Consider the following 23,642-nt stretch of genomic DNA (forward strand, 5'->3'; position numbering starts at 1 on the left):
ATTAATTAATCCATTCCACAATTTAAGGTAAAATCCTGCTTCCATTGAAGTGAAGTGGATGGCAAAACTCCCACTGGACTTTCATGGATGCAGGATTGAGCCTTTAAAAAGCAGTCAGAGATGACTTTGAAAGGAAATAAAAATTGGGCTTGTTTATTTAGTATAAAGTGAATCTGAGAGATTTTGATTTTTTGTAAGTATGTTTTTTCCTGCTTGTGTTTTTAACCCCCTCCCCGCCCCCCACGTTAAACACATTGTGGTTTTACCCCCACCCACATTAAAATTCAAGCCCGGTCTAGGCTGGAAGACTCACTGATTACTGCCAAGCCAGGAAATGGTGGTATCACCAGAGCAAAGAGTGAAAGCTGAACATTTGAGTGAGTAAGGGTGTTGTAGCCAGAATGTTTAACATTCTGGTTTTTGTTTGTTGATGTTAATATCTATTTAGCTTATGTAACTAACATTTTGGCTAAAGGAAGCCTTTAAGATTCAACATCCTTTCCCTTCAATTAAAGTTTTATGGCTTGCAATAAGTATCCTTTAGACCTCCTAGTTATCCTCTAGAGAAAATAGAGCCCAAATGTGACATTCCTTATACGTCTGAAGTAAAAAAAAAAAAAAAAAAAGGGGGGGGGGGGAGAAAAAGTCCTTAAAAGAGAAATATACACATATATTTCCTTCTACATTACAAAGAAGCAAAAGAGCACACTTCCAGTGTTTTTGACTGCCTTAGAATATCATGGAAGAATTTAATTTTAAAACAATGACTGCTAATCTGCAGCAAGATTCATCAACCCCTAGATGATGAATCTTGCCCTCATGGGGTAGGCAAACACTGAGAATCCTTCTAGAGGAGACTGAAAGGCTCTGGCAGCCACAAGTGAACCTCAACAGAACTCATGGAAAGACCGGACTGTTTTTTAATTCTAACGGGTAATCAAGAACCACAGAGAGGGAAAAGGGAACAGGTGAAACCTGTGGCTGGACACACTGGTGATGAAATCTCTCTCTGTTTTTTAGGTAATTGTTTTGCACAGATGCCATCTTGCTGTTTAATAATAGCTGTTGTTCTTCTAATGTGCAGGAAGTCTCTATCCCTGAGAACCACAAGGAGCCAGGCCCTGTGTCAAACAATGTTCAGGTGGAGATGAAGAGTCCAACCAGAATTCTGGGGTAGCAGATGAGGAATGGTCTGGATGTGTAATACTGCGGAGGAAGCCTTACAAATCAGGAAAGGGCATCATATTTCTCATCCAATTTGGTGAAATTAGAATCAGTCTGGCTCTGTTCAGATGCTTCAAGAGGAGAGGTGTGGGTAGATATGCATAGAGAAGGCTGTGTCTCCAAAGAGTAAGAAATGCATAGAGAAGGCTGTGTCCCCAAAGAGTAGTCATCCTCTAGAGACTGATGATCCTGTCCTCCCCTCAAACAGAATTTCTTGCATTTTTTTGTTAGCAGCAGTTGCAGAGAGGTCCACCTCTGGGAATTTTCAAGTTAAAAATATGTGTCTAAGAGTGCAATTCATTCCCATTCATGATCTTGTGAGAAGTGCCTGTACAAATTGTCAGTCATGGTGTTCTGAATGCCTGGAAGGTTAAGACTGAGATGAGGATGTGATTGGCTGTACTCTAGTTCCATATGTTGCTTTGACACAAAATGAGGGGGGATCTTGCCCTCCCTAGAGATTTATGTAAAACATGCAGGCTATGTTGTCCACCAAGGTTTTTATGGATTGGCCCCTGACGAATAGAAGAAAGTGTAGATAGGCATTCCTGACTGCTCTTAATTCCAAGAGGATGATGCAGAGATAAGCCTCTTGGGCAAATCATTTGACCTTGATGCTGTGTGTGTCTAGGTGCACTCCCCACCCCACAAGAGATGCATCCGAAGTTATGGTTATCCACTTGCCTGTGGATTCAGAAAAGAATTTAAGTCCATCAAAAGGGAGGTCTTACATGGTATTTTGGATCTTCATATAAGATCAGGCAGCTGAGATGCTTGATGTATGATGACCGTGATGATTAACTGAACCACAGGTTTGGGTACCCCTATGGAGGCTTTCAGTGAGGTCCTCGCTAAGAGGTGATCTTCGTCTATGATGGCCTTGAACTGTTCTTGATGTTTGTCAGGAAGGTGTTCAATAAAGGGGTTGAATTTACCATAATTTGTGTGGTTGTACTTTGCCACCAGAGCCTGGTAATCTGTGATCCTGAATTGCAGGGCTGCAGAAGAGTAGCTCTTATGCAATCAAGTCACTTTTGTCCTGACCATATGGTGTAGACTTTGCATGGTGCTCTCTACCACACTCTTTGACCACTTTCACAACTAAAGAATTTGGTTGTGGGTAGGAGAACAAAAACTCTGAATTCTTACATAGAACATGGTACTTTTTGTCTGCCCATTTACACGTATGGGATACCATGGCAGGAATCTGCCAGACTGTCTTGGGAGGTTCCAGTACAGCCTCATTCACTGGTAACACTACTTCTGTGGAAGCTGTCAAATGTAAGATGTCCAGAAGTTTATGCTGCGACTCTTAGACCTCCTTTAAAGGAATTTTGAGTGAATCAGTGATAAGCTTATTCTGTTCCTGAAAGTGCTTGAAGTTGTTTGCCAAAATAGGTGCTGAAAGCATTACAGCCTCATCTCGCCATGATGATGAGATATTTGTTTGATGTGTCACCTCCTTGTCCACTCTGGCCTCTTGCTCCTCAAAATTTCCTCCTGATGCTCAGGCTACTGAGAAGTAAGGGATAGAACAGGTCATTATCTTTTTTTATGCTCCCCATGGGAATATCTCAGAGATCTCAAGAATTATTGGTGATAAACAGCCCATAGGTCCCAATATGCCCACCGAGGGGGACCATAGGGTGGAAGAGGGGGCATCCACTGCTGATCAAACCAGTGAGATGTGGCACAAGATTGTTTCTTCCTTGGAAATTTCCTTTCTGGGTAGGTGACAGGGGAGATGTCATTTCTGTGGTAGATAAGCGACCCCTGGACAGAGCTCTGAGAATCAGAGGAATCATCCTTAGCACTGTCCAGAGATGGGTGGACAACAAAAGTGAAGATAGTTGCCTGCCTGACATGGTTTGGATCTCCCTGGTACTTGATAAAGATGAGGCCTCAGTGTCCCAGCAGATCTGGGCACCACTAAACATTCAGTACCCATTAACAATGGAGACTCCAGCTCATCTGAAACAAGCAGATCTTCTGAGTATCTGATCTCCAGCAGTACTGAGTAAACCTGAGCTGAGGTTAAAGACTGCAATCAACAGGGGTACTGAGGGTGCTGACCGTTTCAGTAGAGCCTGCCTGGAAGATGCCATCGGTACCACAGACACTGATTGCTTCAGTGGAACATGTCTGGTGTCTGATGTCAGTCCAAAAATGTTAATGGCTTATAGTGCTTAGCAGTATGGGATACCAGTTTAGATACCAACGGTAGCACAAAGGAATCCATATATGATACTGGTTTCTTTACTGCAGAGCACTTAGAATCTGTGCTGGAGAGACCATGTTGGTCAGCACCAAGGACACTTTTGGACGCTTGGTTCCATTACTCCTGGAGGAACTGGAAATCTTTGATGAGCTCCCAGTACCAGAAATCTTGGAGCCTCAATGGTATTTGCTCTGCGACCTGACATCTTCAGAATTGTCATTCTCTGAAGTGACTTAGATTTCTTTGAAGAAGGCTCTCTGGTGGGAGAGTTGGAACTCTTCCTCAGAGCCTTTTTTGGTGCCCTTCTCTTGTGAGCTGGATACAGAGATGGATGGGGCACTAAGTGCACGCAAAGGCTGTGGTATGGAAAGGGTCCTCTGAGTCCGGATCTAGGCTGGTCTGAGGGCTTGCGCATCATCAGGAGTCTAAATTTGATTTCTCCATTTTTTTTCTAGATCTGCTTTTAAAAGATGTGGAAATCTTATAGTTATTAGGTACATGGGTGTCTCCCAAACAGCGGAGGCACTGAGAATGTCCATTGCTAACTGGGATGGACTCCGAGCATGAGAGGCAGTTCTTGAAGCCTGGGTGTCCTGGTATACCACAGCAATGACAACCCCCAAGGGAAGTCCCTCTGGCATAAGCAAGGAAAGTAGGGAGGGGAGCAAAAATACCTCTTAGTCAAATAAAAAAAATTATCAAAATCATAAAATTAACTAAATTAACTACACTAACATTAAGGCTAAATTATAATCTGAAAGCAAGCATGCTGGATGCTCAGTCCCTGGCCATAAAACAGTTCTATATATTCTCAGTGTGGAGCACAAAGATCTCATGAGAGTGTGCACAAGCTGAACAACCACTGCTACTGAAAATCTCCAATCAAAAGTGCATGCAACACCTGAAGTGGAGCACACATAGGGACACTACATGAAGAAGAATTAGCATTTACTAGACATACCTAGTTCTTGGTCTGGTGGCTCAATATTATATCCATAACCAGCAAAAGTCCGAACAGCTTCACGAAGACTGTCTCTATTTGATTTCTTAGTACGCTCATCTAATAATGCATATGGCACCAGTCGAGGATTTCGTTTGTTCTTAAGGTCCTAAAGAGAAGTCACAAGAAAGTATTTCAAGGAAATTGTGTTTTAAACTTTACACAATATGTATGTAATAAGAGACAGTTAATATTAACTTACGCTCTTTCTTTTCTGCAAAAAATATAGGCTTGGGGTCTTCCTCCCCCTCTATATAAAAGTCATACTTACATCATAAATAAAAGGCATTTTTATAAATATAAAAGCTAGTAAATGCAATACTTAAACACAGAAGTCAGTAACTGTTACTACACACAAAACGAGAATGAGGGAAATTAAGGAAATATGTCCCTGAGAAATTTTATAATTAACTGAGTGAGACACTACTTCTATAGTGTTATAGTTTAAAAGAAAAACTTAACTTCCTCAAGCCCTGATCCTACAATCAGATCCAAGCAGGTGATCCATGCAATCCATGGACCAACTGCATGATCAAAGCCTATTAAAATTTATCATATATTAGATACAGTACCTGGTACAATCTATGTTTATATTTTTCTCATATCTAACATCCAAAAATGATTCATAAAAACGTACTTTAACTATGCTCAAACTCACCAGTTCTACAGCTTTCAAATGTCTCTGACAAAGTGGTTCTTACCTGTTGAATGCCATAGGTCCATCCTTGTTTTATTCTGTCTTTTGCCCAGACATTATGTGCGTTCTCTGCAAGTTTATCAACTAAAACTTCTTGAGAAGGTAACAATTTCACTTCAGAAAGATCTAGAGGGGCAGGTTTATACCCATTTGACATCATGTAACTATAACCCAATAAAAACAATAGTAATAGTGAAAATTATTTTGGCAAACTTAAAAACAAACTTTAAAAAATACTTTTTTCCCCCACAAGGATGGAATTCTTAAATTTTCCATATGGCATTTAGTGTGATTTTCTCCTCTGTCTCCATCCCTCACTCCCCATTTACTTGAGGAATCCATTCTAAGTTATGACAAGACCCATGACATGGAAGTTCTGTGAGGCAGACACTCTAATTTACCACCAATTTGTACAGCACCTAGTTCAATGAGACCCAAATGCTTTCCTGGGTCCTTAAATAGCTGCTGTAAAACAAATAACAAAATGTTATAAACTGTGCTTTTTAGCACAAATTTAGATTTATATGTTTATATTTTAAATATTAGAAGATATATTTATATTTTGAACATTTCTATAATGTTTGACATGGAGATTAATGTTTTTTTAAAAAAGATGTAAATTGTAGAATATAGATTGTATTTCAATTAATATGCTTTCTATTCAAATACACCAGCATCTAATGATTATATACTTTAACGTCTTCATATATAAAACTGAATAAAATAAATAAAACCAAATATTTTAAGACACCTGAGTTTTCTGTAGAGTATTATGTTTAAAATGTAGTTTAAATATATCAAAGGTTTTGAAGACCTTATGTAACGCCGACAGACCCCAGTCCTCAGCGGACACGATCAAACCAGGGACCTCTGTAGCTTAGTACATGAACCTCTACAGCATGAGCTAAAAGCCAACTGGCTGTTAGCTAAGGCTGTAGAGCAAATTCATTTTATCTCTCTCTCTCTAAGTGGTCTCAGTGCCATTAGATGGGACGAACACCAAACCCAGAAGATGTGTAGGTTACACTTACACAACAAAACAGTCACTGAATAGCATGGATATTATGTCATTTCAGGACTCGGCCATTAATATACAAGCAGTTACTCAAAAAACCTACAATAAGGAACTTCCATTGACCTCAGTGAAGCCTCATATTCTAGCAAGCCGTTTAGAAAAAGATTAAAGCCTTTTGTGCTATGAATTAAACTGTAGCTGTCCTAGAGATACAGTATACTGTGACGGTACCTTACCTTGCAGAATCCACCAAAGCAACAATCTACTAAAGTGTTTCTCATATGAATCATATATATGACTAACACAGACAGAAACTGGCTTTTACTTTGTTTATTGTAGAAAGGAATAACATCAAAAGAGTTTTACCATGGCTGAAAAATGTTTTTGGCAATTAAAACCTTGGAAAAGGTTTCCTTCACCAATATCATCAAATGGTTCAACGTCATCTCCCACAACATAGAATTACTGAATGTATTGCTCTCTTCAGAATCATAAACTTATTCTTCCTATGTAGAGCTGAATTCATTCCTTTTGCTTACTGCACATGTCACTTTCCTATGCCAGAAAGACTGACCAGTTTGTCTTCAGGATTTTGCAAAAGGATGGGAACTTTAAATTGTGTCAGTACTATGATATTCCCATCAGCAGAGGCCGCCACAGAGATGTGCTGAAGTAGCATGTTTGCTGCACCATGTTTGCCACTTTTTGGGCTGTGCAGGTTGCTTGAAGGCCCTTGAGTGGAAGAGACACTGTGGCAGCCTTGCACTAATTCAGCTTCTCCATTCTCAGACTTTCAACCACCAGTGGCCCTATCCTCAAATCAGTAGTGAATTCAGCTCATTGAAGGTTTAGAGCAAGAAGGAAATAAAAATAAAACTACTCCATTAAAGTTCAGACACAGCCTCCAGCAATGAACTGTACTCTCCCATACAATCATTTGGAAAAGACCTTTTCAAAGGCAAATGCCTTAAAGGAAACTTTTCTTTGCCTAAAGCACTAAAGGCCTGATCGTGAACATATTTATCCCCATGAGTAACCCATATGTATACATGTTTGCAGGATTGGGTTCCAACTTCCTAAAAGTTATCTTCAACTCTTTTTAATACTGAAGAAGTGTTTATTACTATTGTTGATACAAAGTACCATACAAAAGGTAAGTATGCTGAGAATACCTAATTAATGCATAATGTTGAATTGTGTTTTCCCAGTGTTTTCCTCTAAATATCAATAGAGGTAGATTAATCTTGTCTTTGTACATTTTTGTATGTAGTACAATACTTTTACCCAAAATGAAAAAGTAAATGGAAAATGGAGACAGTTATATGGAAGAGGAATATACCCTTTTAAGTACCATCTACTATATTTTGCTACACGATAAAATAAACTTTCTATTCTGGGGTTACACAAGGCTAACATCACAAGATAAAAGAGCATGCTAGTTCAATACAGCCACCAGTGCATGGCTATTTTTCTCACAGCCACTCCACCGGGTGACATAATACAGCAAGACTGGCAGTCAGCAATCATCAGAGGCCAGGTGTTGGAACAAAAATTTGCTGTTGCAAGTCAGTATTCATGTGCCCAGGCAGTCTGTATATGTGAAACTTTCATAGCCCGTATAGTTAGCATTATCAGCGAAAAATAATTTTTTTAAAAATAATGTTTACCAAAACAATTGCAATGAGTATTTTCTGTTTAAGTAACACACACATAATTAAGAATTATAATAAATGCATGATAATTATTGTTAAGATACATACTTTTTAGGAAGTTTTACTTTCTTAAGATCTTCCTCAGCTGCCAGATTAGCATGCACAATATGACATCCAAGGGCCAAAAGAGTTCTATAAAGACAAAAAGTTCGTTGTTGTAAAATAGAATGAAGTTACAGCTCCTATCAGGCATTAAGGGAAAATAGCGCCTTCTCATGCACTGTTTTGTGTTATTCGTAATTCTTCATACTTGAAATACTTCAGATGTACCTCTCATTTAATTCCAGATTTATAGGCTTTGGAAAAATAAAGACTTTGATTTAGCAAAAGTCAGCAGAAATAGGATTACAAGATGAAATGAACAGTAGCATCAAAGTAAAAAAAAAGTACAAACTAATGTTTTAAAAAACATGGGCCAAATCTCGCTTGTCCTTCTGCAACGAGTAGTCCACTGCAAGTTAGACTCACCAGGGACTTTTATCATGAGTAACGTCAACAGAATTTCTCTCTGTTTTCTCCTCTATAGCTCTGCAAATAAATGACCAAATTCTGCCCTTTTAATATACACACAGAACTCCCAATGAAGTCAGCAGAAATTGTATAAATTATTTTGAACGGAATTTGGACGCGATTGTCCATCTGACTTGCACATTTTGGAACCATACAACACACTTAGACAAACACCAGTAAGGGATGGTCTAAACAGTACTTAATCCCGCCCTGAGTGCAGGTCCCCTCTGGTCCTACAATTCTATGATTTTAAAATGGCAGAATCAACCAAAATATAAAACTTTATTTATTTTTAATATTATATTTAAAACTCACTTTAGGGTTTCTGTTGACATTTGTAGGTTATAATTCTTCTCTGTTTCAGGTAATTTTGAGAACTCCACGAGACAAGGGTGTTGTCTTTTATTATCATCCCGTATCTATAATAGAATACCAGAAAAAGATATTGTACCGTTACCACACTCAGACTAATTTCAGTACTGCAAAAATAAACTTGTTCCTTGCACAGATAAAAGTATTACAAACTCTACCATCCATCCCACGATGCCTTATAACAGCTATTCAGTATTATATAAATGAGTCTTTCCATGATAAATTATGAAGTATGGAACACCCCCCTTAACCACTGAAACATAGTGAAAGATGTAAAATCATAGTTAGTGAATGAGAAGGCAAACAGTAGGCTAAATACTGCAGTCCTTACTCTGTATTTAAAACTCATAGTGCATGTCTGAGCCAAGCTAATTTGCTACTTTAAATTGAAGAGTAGCTGAAGAATAACTCTTCCTCCTGAGTTAATCTAACCATTTCTGTCCTTTATCCTGTGGTGTCAGAGAGATATTGCTTCGTTCTCCCAGCAGCATTGACCACTAAAGAATTAGTAGCATGGTGTGAAGATAAAAAACTCTGAGTCCTTGAGAGGTGTATAATATTTCTTGTCAGCCTTTTGCATGTAGGTGGTATTGTGGCTGAATGTCCCATTCAGCTTTAGCAGATTCCAATACTGCTTCATTAATTGGAAGTGCTACATATCCTGCCATCTAAAGAGTTTAATAACTTAAGATGAGATTCCTGGATCACTTCCAGTTGGATCTGCAATGCATCAGCTCTTGAAACTGTTTCAAATAATCAGCATAAGAAGAGAGAGAGCACCACAACCTCATCAGGGGACGAAGATGAGATCTTCTCCCCTGGGTGTTGATCACATCTTCCTGCTGTGGCAATTGTTGGTGTGGTTGCTGTGGTAATTCAGGTTGCATACTTTCAGTCTCCTTACTAAGACATTTATGCATTCTCCTAAACTACCTCTATAAGGATCCCATGGATTCCAGTAATGCCATTGGGGGCCCCATATGGGTCAGGAGGGGAACACCAAAGGAACCTTCCCAAGTCTTATAAGGGTAATGATGAGAATCTCTCCCATCAACATGCTTAAAATATCACCAATCTGAATAAAATTCTGAAAGGGGAGCCACCAGGGGATATATGGGAGAGAATTGTGTATTTGCTGAGACTCTGAGGAAGATGTTTTTTCAACAGATTCCATAGGCAAGACAGAGTATGATTATGTAGGTCATGGAGCCAACCCTGAGCTTGGCCATACTGGGAAACCTGATGGTCCCAGGGATATCCTACTTTCCCTTATGGAAAGGAGGATATGAGGAGCCAATACAGGGGAATGAAGCTCCTTAGATACTGAAAGTTTTATGGGTAATAAAATTCTACCCATACCAGAGAAGGGGGGGGCATATGCTCTTCCATTCCTGTCTGTACCATGCTCTGATATGGCTGAAGACTGAAATGATACTGTACCATTTGTTATCATAGATGGTACCACAAGACCCTGCACCAACTGCTTGGTACAAGTCTAATTCAGTCCCCTTGCTTGCTAAGCTCCAAAGGGTCCCCAGGAGCAGACTTAGACTTCTGCACTTACTATACATTGCATCACACATTCTTGGATTGGATTTAGTCTCTAAGGTGCCACAAGTACTCCTTTTCTTTTTGCTGGTACAGACTAACACGGCTGCTACTCTGAAACCTTGGATTGGATTGGTTACTTTGCAGGAACCAACCCCTGTACAGCATGTTCTGTTCACACATTGTCCTCGTTCAACACTACTCTTTACCTCATCTTTACGCTCCTGGTTTCTCTTGTCCATTGTTATCTTGTTCATAGTAAATGGCTCCCTGGGCATTCCCCCTCTTATCTTAGCTAGCTCAGACATTGTATTTTAGCATACTAACCCATTTACTTATCTGAGCACAAACATTTTCAGCCTGATGATTTATTTATTTCTTTAATCCTGTCTTCCAAAGAACGAGGCCTCCCACAATACCTTCAATTACTCATGCCAGGCCTACCTACATTCCACGGCCTTTTTTCCCCCTTTTCTACATAATCCATCCCCTGTCAACCATTCCCAGCTTCTAAGATTGGGACTTTTAGGGACAACTGGAGCTGAGGTTGCATCCCTGACCATCTTGGCTAATTGCCATTGATGGACCTATTGTCCAGCTATACCATGAGGAGGACAGGAGACACTGGCTGTGATTTAATTAATCCACAACTTTATTAAAAACTGGCATTATGATATTTTCTGTTTTATTATCTATCCTTTTCCTAATAGTTCCTAACATTCTGTTAGCTTTTTAGACTGCCGCTGCACATTGAGAGGATGTTTTCTGGGAACTATCCACTACGACTACAAGATCTCTTTCTTGAGTGGTATGAATCATAGAATCATAGAATATCAGGGTTGGAAGGGACCTCAGGAGGTCATCTAGTCCAACCCCCTGCTCAAAGCGGGACCAATCCCCAATTTTTGCCCCAGATCCCAAATGGCCCCCTCAAGGATTGAACTCACAACCCTGGGTTTAGCAGGCCAATGCTCAAACCACTGAGCTATCCCTCCCCATCAGATGCATTCGATGAAGTGAGCTGTAGCTCACGAAAGCTTATGCTCAAATAAATTGGTTAGTCTCTAAGGTGCCACAAGTACTTTTTCTTTTTGCGAATACAGACTAACACGGCTGCTTCTCTGAAACCTGTCTTCTGGTACAGAGGCTGATTTAAACAACAGGTTATACATCACAGTTATTAGTTCTGCAATTTCATATTTGAGTTCCATCAGAGCTCTTGGATGAATACCATCTGGTCCTGGTGACTTATTATTGCTTAATTTATCAATTTGTTCCAAAACCACCTCGACTGACACCTCAATCTGGGACAGTTTCTCAGATTCATCATCTAAAAAGAATGGATCAGGTGTGGGAATCTCCCCCATTTCTGCAGTGAAGACTGATGAAAAGAATGCATTTAGATTCTCCACAACAGTCTTGTTTTCCTTGAGTCACCTGTAACACCTCAATCATCCAGTAGCCCCACTGACTACTTGGCAGACTCCCTGCTTATGAGGTACTTAAAAAAAATGCTATTCGTTTTTGCCTTTTGCTAGTTCCTCTTCAAATTCTTTCTTGGCTTGCCTTATTACACTTTTACACTTGACTTGCCAGAGTTTATTATCCTTTCTATTTTCCTCACTAGGATTTTATTTCCAACTTTTGCCCTAAATGCCTTTTTTTACTCTGTTGTTTAGCCATGGTGGCATTTTATTGGTCCTCTATGTTTTTTTTTTTGGTGGGGAGGGTACATTTAATTTGAGCCTCTATTATGGTGTTTTTAATTAGTCTCTATGTAGTTTGCAAGCATTTCACCCTCAGGTCTGTTCCTTTTAATTTCCCTTTAACTAGATCCTCATTTTTGAGTAGCTTCCCTTTTTGAAATTAAATGCTACTGTGGTGGGTTTCTTTGTCACTTCTCCCCCTACAAAGATTTTTCAATTTAATTAAATTATGGCTGGTATTACCCAGAGGTTAATCTATATTCCCCTCTTGGACCAAACCCTGTGCTCCACTTTGGACTAAATGAAGAATTGCCTCTCCCCTTTTGGGTTCCAGGACAAGCTGATCAAAGTAGCAGTTATTTATAATGTCTAGAAATGTTATGTTTTCCTGTGATCACATATACCCAGTCAGTATGAAGAAAATTGAAATCCCCCATTATTACTGCGCTTTCTGCTTTTTTAGCCTCTCTAATCTCCCTGAGAAAACATGTCTTTAAAGCTATCTTTTAAAATATCTTTTAAGACGAAGAGCATCTGAAAGTCAGCCTAACGTCAATAGCTGGAAATATACTGAAACAAAATAACAAAAAATCAAGTGGTAAGCATATTGAAAATAATAGCGTTATAAGTAATAGCCAACATGGATGTGTCAAGAACAAATCATGCCAAACCAACCTAATTTCCTTTTTAAAAAAAAAAGATTACTGGACTAGTGGATTGGGGGGAATCTGTAGATATGATACACCTTGATTTTAGAAAGGCTTTTGACATAGTTCCACATGACATTCTCAAAAGAAAATTACCACAAAATGGATGCACAACTGATTGATAGACCGTACTCAAAGAATAGTTATCAATGGTTCACTGTTAAACTGGGATGACATATCTAATTTGACCTTACAAGGGGCTGTTCTGGATCTGGTTCTATTCAATATTTTCATTTATTACTTGTAAAATGGAGTGGAGAATGTGCTTATGAAATTTGTGGATGTCACCAAAGTGGGAGAGGGTGCTAGTACTTTGGAGAACAGGATTAGAATTCAAAATGACCTTGACAAATTGGAGAATTGGTCTGATATCAAAAAGATTAAATTCAATAAAGGTAAATGCAAAGTACAACACTTAGAAAGGCAAAATCAAATGTACAACTACAAAATGGGAAATAACTGCTTAGGTAGTAGTACTAATTAAAAGGCTCTGGGGGTTATACTGGATCACAAACTGAATATGAATCAGCAATGTGATGCAGTTGTAAAAAAGGTCAATATAATTCTGGGGTGAATTAACAGGAATGTTGTATGTAAGACATGGGAAGTAACTATCCCACTCTCCTCAGCACTGACAAGGTCTCAGGTGGAGCACTGTGTTCAGTTCTGGGTGCAACACTTGAAGAAAGATGTGGACAAAGTAGAGAGAGTCCAGAGGACAACAATAATTATAAAAGTTTTAAAAAGCCTGACCTGTGAGGAAAAGCTCATGCTTAGTCTTGAGAAAAGAAAACTGAAGAGAGAACTGATAAGAGTCTTCAAGTACATTAAGGGCTATTATATTAAGGACGATGATAAATTGTTCTCCATTCCACTGAAAGTAAGACAAGAAGTAATGGGCTTAATCTGTAGCAAGGGAGATTTAGGTTAGATATTAGGAAAAACTTTCTAACTATAAGGATAGTTAAATACTGAAATAGGCTTCCAAAGGAGGTTGCAGAATCCCTGTCAGTGAAAGGTTTCAAGAACGAACTTAACAAACACCTGTCAGGGATGAGCTAAGCATACTTGTTCCTGCCTCAGCGCTGGGGGCTGGACCTCTCAAGGTCCCTTCCAGTCCTACATTTCTATCATTCTGGAATACAGTCTTAACAGTTGGTGGTACTACCAACTTCACATATAATAAGGATATTTATTCCCTAAGAAGTACTCTCACAACTTACCTTGCCATAGGTCCAGCCAAGTTCTATTTTATTCATTCCCCATAGTTCATGGATATTTTCAGCCAACTTGTCCCTGATCTTTTCAAGGTGAAGAGGCAAAACAATCTAAGAAGAAAATATTTCAAGATTCAACAAGAGAGAAGAGACTCAGTAATGTCCAACTTTCCTAAAAGACTTCAACTATAATAACTGATACCAAGATTATTTAACATATTATTAAATACTGTATTGCACAAACAGTATATTGCTAAGAGAGGATACATGCTGGCCTAAATTTTTTACTGCTTATTTTAAGATTCTGGGTAAAATGAATTTTACACTTCCGTTATTGTAAAGTAGACATACCTGAGTGGTATCTATTGGACAAGGAATGAAGGAAGCTTGGGAGAGGAATTGTGTTGTACCCAGCAAATCCCTAACTCCATCAGAATCTCTCTTATACTCTTTTACTGGTTCCAATTTCATCTTCTCTTTTGGAAGCAAAGCTTCATAGCAGGGTGCGTATCCAGTGGGAGGCAGGAACTTAAACTCTCCATGACGTCCACCCAGTAGGAAACGAACCCTACGCAATTTTGAATGAAAAAGTGAAACATTTAAATAAGAGCCTATAATAACACAGCAAATGGGTCAACTGGAGACAAAGTTCAATTTTGGTATCTTTTAAAAATGGAAATCTATGAAGATTTTGACACACTACTTAAGTACTACTTAAACTTAAGTTTAAGGAATCCCTAAGAATTTACCAAGCACTAATGTTAGTTGATACTATATACTGAAAAATTATAGTCTACAAACTAATTAAAATATTTATGCTTTGGTAAATGCAAAACTTGACTATTTAACTCAAATCTCTATTCCCAAATACACCTGTGTCATTCTTTAAATAAATATCTACATTTTGAGTGGGATTTTAAAAGCAGGTAAGTGATTTAGGAGCACAATTCCAAGTTTCAATAGGACTTGTGCTCCAAAGTCACTTAAGGACTTTTGAAAATCCCACCCTAAATTATCAAACTAAGCTTTCCATTTATCTATGATGAACTGAGTAATCAGAATAACCTTGTGCAACAACTAAACCAACAAAATTACTTCACCGCAGATATCATCATTGTAGGTTTGAGTCATGATCCTCATTGAAGTCTCTATTAACATACAGGGCTCTCCAGTTCTCCTCAGCCATATATTTTTAATGTAAATTTAAGACTATAGTAATAAATGAAATAAAGGTAGTAAAAGAAAAGCTACCTATGTACATGGTGTGAACTGATCCCACACCAATAAGGATTAAAAGCAATAGCCATCTACTGGCTGCTTGATTGAGTGGCCTGCCTGGAATGAGTTAGTGTCCTCAGTTAATTTCATGGTGAACAGGTGTCCACACCATCAAAATACTATAAAAACTGATACTAATTGATCCGTTTGTTTGTAGTGCAAGAAAGAGGCTCAGGGCTGAACAACAGTAATGGAGAATGAACTACAAATGCTATAGAACAACTGAAGATTAGTAGCAGGGCAATGTGAGCAAGACCATAATAATGTTGCTGATTTGTCTATACCTCTTTTGGAGATAAATAAAAGTGTTCTATCTACAGGACTATCAGCCCAGAACTTTTCATGGGTATTAAAATTCCTTTAAAAAAAAGGTGTTAGAGTAACAGCCGTGTTAGTCTGTATTCGCAGACTAATAAATTTGTTAGTCTCTAAGGTGCCACAAGTACTCCTTTTCTTCTTAAAAAAACCCAAAACCACAACAATGAAACACCCGATTCCTAACTAAGATGAAATATCAGAATAAACCTAAGAAACATTTTGTTAGCTGGAAGATGCGTTTCAGCCAAATACATACATGCTAATCATGTTCTATTTCTGAAACCACATAATTCATTGAAATTAGATGTGCGAGAGTGTATGTGTGTGTTGGCGACTGACTTCTTTAGTCAGCTGCACCCTTTTCAATCTCAATTTATAAAGCACAAAAGCATTTTTGTTTTGAAAACATTTGTAACAGCATTATTAATTTCACCCTAAATCTTGCGTGTTCAAAAACAATCCCATACACATTGTAACAGTATCGAGGCAAAATCTTTAGATTAGCCAGCCATTTACTAGATTAATAATAAAGCCTTCCTAATAGTTTCATTCATGCTTATGTCTACAGACAATGAAAACTTGGACAACAAATCTTACTGTTAACATTACCTTTTAATTGTATTCATACCATAAAACCATAAATTCAATGAAATCATCACCCTATTTAAAATGTTTAATACTGTACCAATTTTGGTGTGTATGTAATTTATTACTCTATATAAAGAAAAGGAGTATTTGTGGCACCTTAGAGACTAACCAATTTATTAGAGCATAAGCTTTCGTGAGCTACAGCTCACTTCATCAGATGCATATCGTGGAAACTGCAGCAGACTTTATATATACACAGAGAATATGAAACAATACCTCCTCCCACCCCACTGTCCTGCTGGTAATAGCTTATCTAAAGTGATCATCAGGTGGGCCATTTCCAGCACAAATCCAGGTTTTCTCACCCTCCACCCCCCCACACAAATTCACTCTCCTGCTGGTGATAGCCCATCCAAAGTGACAACTCTTTACACAATGTGCATGACAATCAACTTGGGCTATTTCCTGCACAAATCCAGGTTTTCTCACATCCCCCACCACCCCCATACACACACAAACTCACTCTCCTGCTGGTAATAGCTCATCCAAACTGACCACTCTTCAAGTTTACAGCAAACAGGGAAAGATTAAGAATGAGCTCTCAAAAATGGATACTCTCATAAAAAACCAACCTTCCACACAAGCTTCCTCGTGGCTGGATTTTACTAAAACTAGACAAGCCATTTACAGCGCACACTTTGCTTCTCTACAAAAGAAAAAGGACACTAAACTTTCTAAACTACTACATGCTACAAGGGGCCACAGCAATGGTTCCCTCAACCCACCTAGCAATATTGTTAACCTATCCAAGTATACTCTCAGCCCAGCAGAAGCAGCTGTTCTATCTCGGGGCCTCTCCTTCTGCCCCTCCACCCCCACGAACATGATACAGTTCTGTGGTGACCTAGAATCCTATTTTCGATGTCTCCGACTCAAGGAATATTTCCAAAATACCTCTGAACAGCATACTAATCCACAGAGGTCTCCCTACCAACACTACAGAAAGAGGGATTCTAGGTGGACTCCTCCTGAAGGTCGAAACAGCAGACTGGACTTCTACATAGAGTGCTTCCGCCGACGTGCACAGGCTGAAATTGTGGAAAAGCAGCATCACTTGCCCCATAACCTCAGCCATGCGGAACGCAATGCCATCCACAGCCTCAGAAACAACTCTGACATCATAATCAAAAAGGCTGACAAAGGAGGTGCTGTTGTCATCATGAATAGGTCGGAATATGAACAAGAGGCTGCTCGGCAGCTCTCCAACACGAGTTTCTACAAGCCATTACCCTCTGATCCCACTGAGAGTTACCAAAAGCAACTACAGCATTTGCTCAAGAAACTTCCTGAAAAAGCACAAGATCAAATCCGCACAGACACACCCCTGGAACCCCGACCTGGGATATTCTATCTACTACCCAAGATCCATAAACCTGGAAATCCTGGGCGCCCCATCATCTCAGGCATTGGCACCCTGACAGCAGGATTGTCTGGCTATGTAGACTCCCTCCTCAGGCCCTACGCTACCAGCACTCCCAGCTACCTTCGAGACACCACTGACTTCCTGAGGAAACTTCAATCCATCGGTGATCTTCCTGATAACACCATCCTGGCCACTATGGATGTAGAAGCCCTCTACACCAACATTCCACACAAAGATGGACTACAAGCCGTCAAGAACACTATCCCCGATAATGTCACGGCTAACCTGGTGGCTGAACTTTGTGACTTTGTCCTTACCCATAACTACTTCACATTTGGGGACAATGTATACCTTCAGATCAGTGGCACTGCTATGGGTACCCGCATGGCCCCACAGTATGCCAACATTTTTATGGCTGATTTAGAACAACGCTTCCTCAGCTCTCGTCCCCTAAAGCCCCTACTCTACTTGCGCTATATTGATGACATCTTCATCATCTGGACCCATGGAAAAGAAGCCCTTGAGGAATTCCACCATGATTTCAACAATTTCCATCCCACCACCAACCTCAGCCTGGTCCAGTCCACACAAGAGATCCACTTCCTGGACACTACAGTGCTAATAAACAATGGTCACATAAACACCACCCTATACCGGAAACCTACTGACCGCTATTCCTACCTGCATGCCTCCAGCTTTCACCCTGACCACACCACACGATCCATCGTCTACAGCCAAGCTCTGCGATACAACCGCATTTGCTCCAACCCCTCAGACAGAGATAAACACCTACAAGATCTCTGTCAAGCTTTCTTACAACTACAATACCCACCTGCAGAAGTAAAGAAACAGATTGATAGAGCCAGAAGAGTTCCCAGAAGTTACCTACTACAGGACAGGCCTAACAAAGAAAATAACAGAACGCCACTAGCCGTCACCTTCAGCCCCCAACTTAAACCCCTCCAACGCATTATTAAGGATCTACAACCTATCCTAAAGGATGACCCAACACTCTCACAAATCTTGGGAGACAGGCCAGTCCTTGCCTACAGACAGCCCCGCAACCTGAAGCAAATACTCACCAACAATCACATACCACACAACAGAACCACTAACCCAGGAACTTATCCTTGCAACAAAGCCCGTTGCCAATTGTGCCCACATATCTATTCAGGGGACACCATCACAGGGCCTAATAACATCAGCCACACTATCAGAGGCTCGTTCACCTGCACATCCACCAATGTGATATATGCCATCATGTGCCAGCAATGCCCCTCTGCCATGTACATTGGTCAAACTGGACAGTCTCTACGTAAAAGAATAAATGGACACAAATCAGATGTCAAGAATTATAACATTCATAAACCAGTCGGAGAACACTTCAATCTCTCTGGTCACGCAATCACAGACATGAAGGTCGCTATCTTAAAACAAAAAAACTTCAAATCCAGACTCCAGCGAGAAACTGCTGAATTGGAATTCATTTGCAAATTGGATACTATTAATTTAGGCTTAAATAGAGACTGGGAATGGCTAAGTCATTATGCAAGGTAGCCTGTTTCCTCTTGTTTTTTCCTACCCCCCCCCAGATGTTCTGGTTTAACTTGGATTTAAACTTGAAGAGTGGTCAGCTTGGATGAGCTATTACCAGCAGGAGAGTGAGTTTGTGTGTGTATGGGGGTGGGGGAATGTGAGAAAACCTGGATTTGTGCAGGAAATAGCCCAAGTTGATTGTCATGCACATTGTGTAAAGAGTTGTTACTTTGGATGGGCTATCACCAGCAGGAGAGTGAATTTGTGGGGGGGGGGGTGGAGGGTGAGAAAACCTGGATTTGTGCTGGAAATGGCCCACCTGATGATCACTTTAGATAAGCTATTACCAGCAGGACAGTGGGGTGGGAGGAGGTATTGTTTCATATTCTCTGTGTATATATAAAGTCTGCTGCAGTTTCCACGATATGCATCTGATGAAGTGAGCTGTAGCTCACGAAAGCTTATGCTCTAATAAATTGGTTAGTCTCTAAGGTGCCACAAGTACTCCTTTTCTTTTTGCGAATACAGACTAACACGGCTGTTACTCTGAAACCTTACTCTATATAGTTAGACATTTAAACAGAAATGACCTGCAGTATTAAGTAGCTGATTAATTACTTTATCACTAATCAAAAACATTGCTGATATAGTAACCGCAGCAATGTATACAAAGGCATTAGTATTTCTTTATGGGTGGAGTTCTCTACAAAACTCATGCAATTTAGTCCAAAGTGATTACATTCTTCACAGATGTATATTTATCTCAGCAACAATCCCTGACAAACTAATCACGATAAACTGTAAATAATTAGGTTAATAAGTAACCACAACCAAGTTAGTTGACAATAAAAGAAAACAAACTGCAATAACACCACCAATGAATTTGGGAATATTGTAGCTGTTATAGATATTTAAGTGTCAGTTTAAAAAAGTTTTGTAATATAGCTAAGATGGTACAGAATTTAACTGTAATTAGAAAGAGATGTGAAAGTCACTAGTTATAATACAAATCATAACCGCTACAAGAGTAATATATAAGAACTAGTCAATATTTTTCATAAATCTAAGTTTAACACCTTATTTTCACTTTTATATAGGAATTTTCACACTGATGGAAAGACAAGAGAGAATAAATAAGAAAAGGCAATTTGTTGTACTCGACTCATGAGGCTCAAACCAACTCCCAGTGAAGTCAGTGGGATTTGGAGCAGATCCTTATTGCAGACATTCCTATTTATCTAAGAGCTTTCCTGCTTATATTTCAGCTTCTCTTGCTTTATCATGCAGTATTATCACGTCTGCATTTAAAGCATTGCAATCTTTTGTCACAGAACTATTATTTTGCAAATTCATTATGACTTTGCACAGTCAAGGAATTATGATGTGAATGGAATAACAGAGACTTGGTGGGATAACTCACATGACTGGAGTACTGTCGTGGATGGATATAAACTGTTCTGGAAGGACAGGCAGGCAGAAAAGGTGGGGGAGTTGCATTGTATATAGGAGAGCAGTATGACTGCTCAGAGCTCCAGTATGAAACTGCAGAAAAACCTGAGAGTCTCTGGGTTAAGTTTAGAAGTGCGAGCAACACGGGTGGTGATGTGGTGGGAGTCTGCTACAGACCACCAAACCAGGGGGATGAGGTGGATTAGGCTTTCTTCCGGCAACTAATAAAAGTTACTAGATCGCAGGCCCTGGCTCTCATGGGAGACTTCAATCACCCTGATATCTGCTGGCAGAGCAATACAGCGGTGCACAGACAATCCAGGAAATTTTTGGAAAGTGTAGGGGACAATTTCCTGGTGCAAGTGCTGGAGGAACCAATGAGGGGCAGAGCTCTTCTTGACCCGCTGCTCACAAACCAAGAATTAGTAGGGGAAGCAAAAGTGGATGGGAACCTGGGAGGCAGTGACCATGAGATGGTCGAGTTCAGGATCCTGACACAAGGAAGAAAGGAGAGCAGCAGAATTCGGACCCTGGACTTCAGAAAAGCAGACTTTGACTCCCTCAGGGAACTGATAGGCAGGATCCCCTGGGAGAATAACATGAGGGGGAAAGGAGTCCAGGAGAGCTGGCTGTATTTTAAAGAATCCTTATTGAGGTAGCAGGAACAAACCATCCCAATGTGTAGAAAGAATAGTGAATACGGCATGCGACCAGCTTGGCTTAACAATGAAATCCTTGCTGACCTTAAACACAAGAAAGAAGCTTACAAGAAGTGTAAGACTGGACAAATGACCAGGGAGGAGTATAAAAATATTGCTCTGGCATGCAGGAGTGAAATCAGGAAGGCCAAATCACACTTGGAGTTGCAGCTAGCGAGAGATGTCAAGAGTAACAAGAAGGGTTTCTTCAGGTATGTTGGCAACAAGAAGAAAGTCAAGGAAAGTGTGGGCTCCTTACTGAATGAGGGAGGCAACCTAGTGACAGAGGATGTGGAAAAAGCTAATGTACTCAACACTTTTTTTGCCTCTGTCTTCACGAACAAGGTCAGCTCCCAGACTACTGCACTGGGCAGCACAGCATGGTGAGGAGGTGACCAGCCCTCTGTGGAGAAAGAAGTAGTTCGGGACTATTTAGAAAAGCTGGATGAGCACAAGTCCATGGAAGCAGATGCGCTGCATCCGAGGATGCTAAAGGAGTTGGTGGATGTGATTGCAGAGCCATTGGCCATTATCTTTTAAAACTCATGGTGATCGGGGGAGGTCCCGGATGACTGGAAAAAGGCTAATGTAGTGCCCATCTTTAAAAAAGGGAAGGAGGAGGATCTGGGGAACTACAGGCCAGTCAGCCTCACCTCAGTCCCTGGAAAAATCATGGAGCAGGTCCTCAAGGAATCAATTCTGAAGCACTTAGAGGAGAGGAAAGTGATCAGGAACAGTCAGCATGGATTCACCAAGGGCAAGTCATGCCTGACTAATCTAATTGCCTTCCATGATGAGATAACTGGCTCTGTGGATGAGGGGAAAGCAGTGGATGTGTTATTCCCGGACTTTAGCAAAGCTTTTGATACGGTCTCCCACAGTATTCTTGCCAGCAAGTTAAAGAAGTATGGGCTGGATGAATGGACTATAAGGTGGATAGAAAGCTGGCTAGATTGTCAGGCTCAACAGGTAGTGATCAATGGCTCCATGTCTAGTTGGCACCCAGTATCAAGCAGAGTGCCCCAAGGGTAGGTCCTGGGGCCGGTTTTGTTCAATATCTTCATTAATGATCTGGAGGATGGGTGGACTGCACCCTCAGCAAGTTTGCAGAGGACACTAAACTGGGAGGAGTGGTAGATACGCTGGATAGGATATAGAGGGACCTAGACAAATTAGAGGATTGGGCCAAAAGAAATCTGATGAGGTTCAACAAGGACAAGTGCAGAGTCCTGCACTTAGGAGGGAAGAATCCCATGCACCGCTACAGACTAGGGACCGAATGGCTTGGCAGCAGTTCTGCAGAAAAGGACCTAGGGGTTATGGTGGACGAGAAGCTGGCTATGAGTCAACAGTGTGCCCCTGTTGCCAAGAAGGCTAATGACATTTTGGGCTGTACAAGTAGGGACATTGCCAGCAGATGGAGGGACGTGATCATTCCCCTCTATTCGATATTGGTGAGGCCTCATCTGGAGTACTGACAGGTTTCAGAGTAACAGCCGGTTTCAGAGTAACTTCATCGGATGAAGCTCACGAAAGCTTATGCTCAAATAAATTGGTTAATCTAAAGTACTGTGTCCAGTTTTGGGCCCCACACTACAAGAAGGATGTGGAAAAATTGGAAAGGTTCCAGCAGAGGGCAACAAAAATGATAAGGGGACTGGAACACATGGCTTATGAGGAGAGGCTGAGGGAACTGGGATTGTTTAGTCTACAGAAGAGAAGAATGAGGGGGGATTTGATAGCTGCTTTCAACTACCTGAAAGGGGGTTCCAAAGAGGATGGATCTAGACTGTTCTCGGTGGTACCAGATGACAGAAAAAGGAGTTGCACTGGGGGAGGTTTAGGTTGGATGTTAGGAAAAACTTTTTTACCTTACCTAGGGAGGTGGTGGAATCTCCTTCCTTAGAGGTTTTCAAGGTCATGCTTGACAAAGCCCTGGCTGGGATGATGTAGTTGGGGATTGGTCCTGCTTTGAGCAGGGGATTGGACTAGATGACCTCCCGAGGTCTCTTCCAACCCTAATCTTCTATGATGCTATGCTCTGCCCACCTGGCGCTCCATCTGGGGAGCGGGGTTGGGGCACAGGGGCTTGCCCCGCTCCGCCCACCAGCACTCTACCTGGGGAGTAGGGTCAGGGTGCTAGGGCTTGCCCCGCTCCACCCAGTGCTCCTGCTGGAGAGTGCAGCAAGCCCCGTGTCCCGACCCCGCTCCCCAGATGGAGCACCAGGCGGGTGGGGGAAGTTCCCACCCTCAGACTCTGCTCCCTGGCAGGAGGGCCGGGCAGGCAAAGTGGGTCATGGCACAGGGGCACCCATTTTTCCAGGGCCCCCCAATTGGCCAGGGCACCTGGGCACGGGTCCCAGTGGCCAATCCGCCACTGCTGGTAATGGACCAACATCCCACTGTGCTAGGCATATTTAATCATC

General features: G+C 40.8%; 1 protein-coding gene across 13 annotated transcripts in view; it reads right to left on the minus strand.

The window, feature by feature from the left end:
• The window catches only part of RYR3 (ryanodine receptor 3), a 581,512-nt gene that overhangs the window by 337,943 nt on the left and 219,927 nt on the right, over positions 1-23,642 (minus strand). For all 13 annotated transcript variants that reach the window (XR_012159473.2, XM_073348839.2, XM_073348831.2 and 10 more), the window contains 6 exons: positions 14,278-14,494; positions 13,933-14,037; positions 8,692-8,795; positions 7,915-7,998; positions 5,144-5,303; positions 4,404-4,551 (listed from right to left, as the gene is read on the minus strand). Coding sequence is in view for 12 of the 13 variants with exons in the window: in XM_073348839.2 (XP_073204940.1) it covers positions 4,404-4,551; positions 5,144-5,303; positions 7,915-7,998; positions 8,692-8,795; positions 13,933-14,037; positions 14,278-14,494 (818 nt within the window). In the remaining variant the exon portion in view is untranslated. The remainder of the gene's footprint in view (positions 1-4,403; positions 4,552-5,143; positions 5,304-7,914; positions 7,999-8,691; positions 8,796-13,932; positions 14,038-14,277; positions 14,495-23,642) is intronic.

This window comes from Lepidochelys kempii, chromosome 6 (assembly GCF_965140285.1).
Source record: "Lepidochelys kempii isolate rLepKem1 chromosome 6, rLepKem1.hap1, whole genome shotgun sequence".
Taxonomy (NCBI): Eukaryota; Metazoa; Chordata; order Testudines; family Cheloniidae; genus Lepidochelys; species Lepidochelys kempii.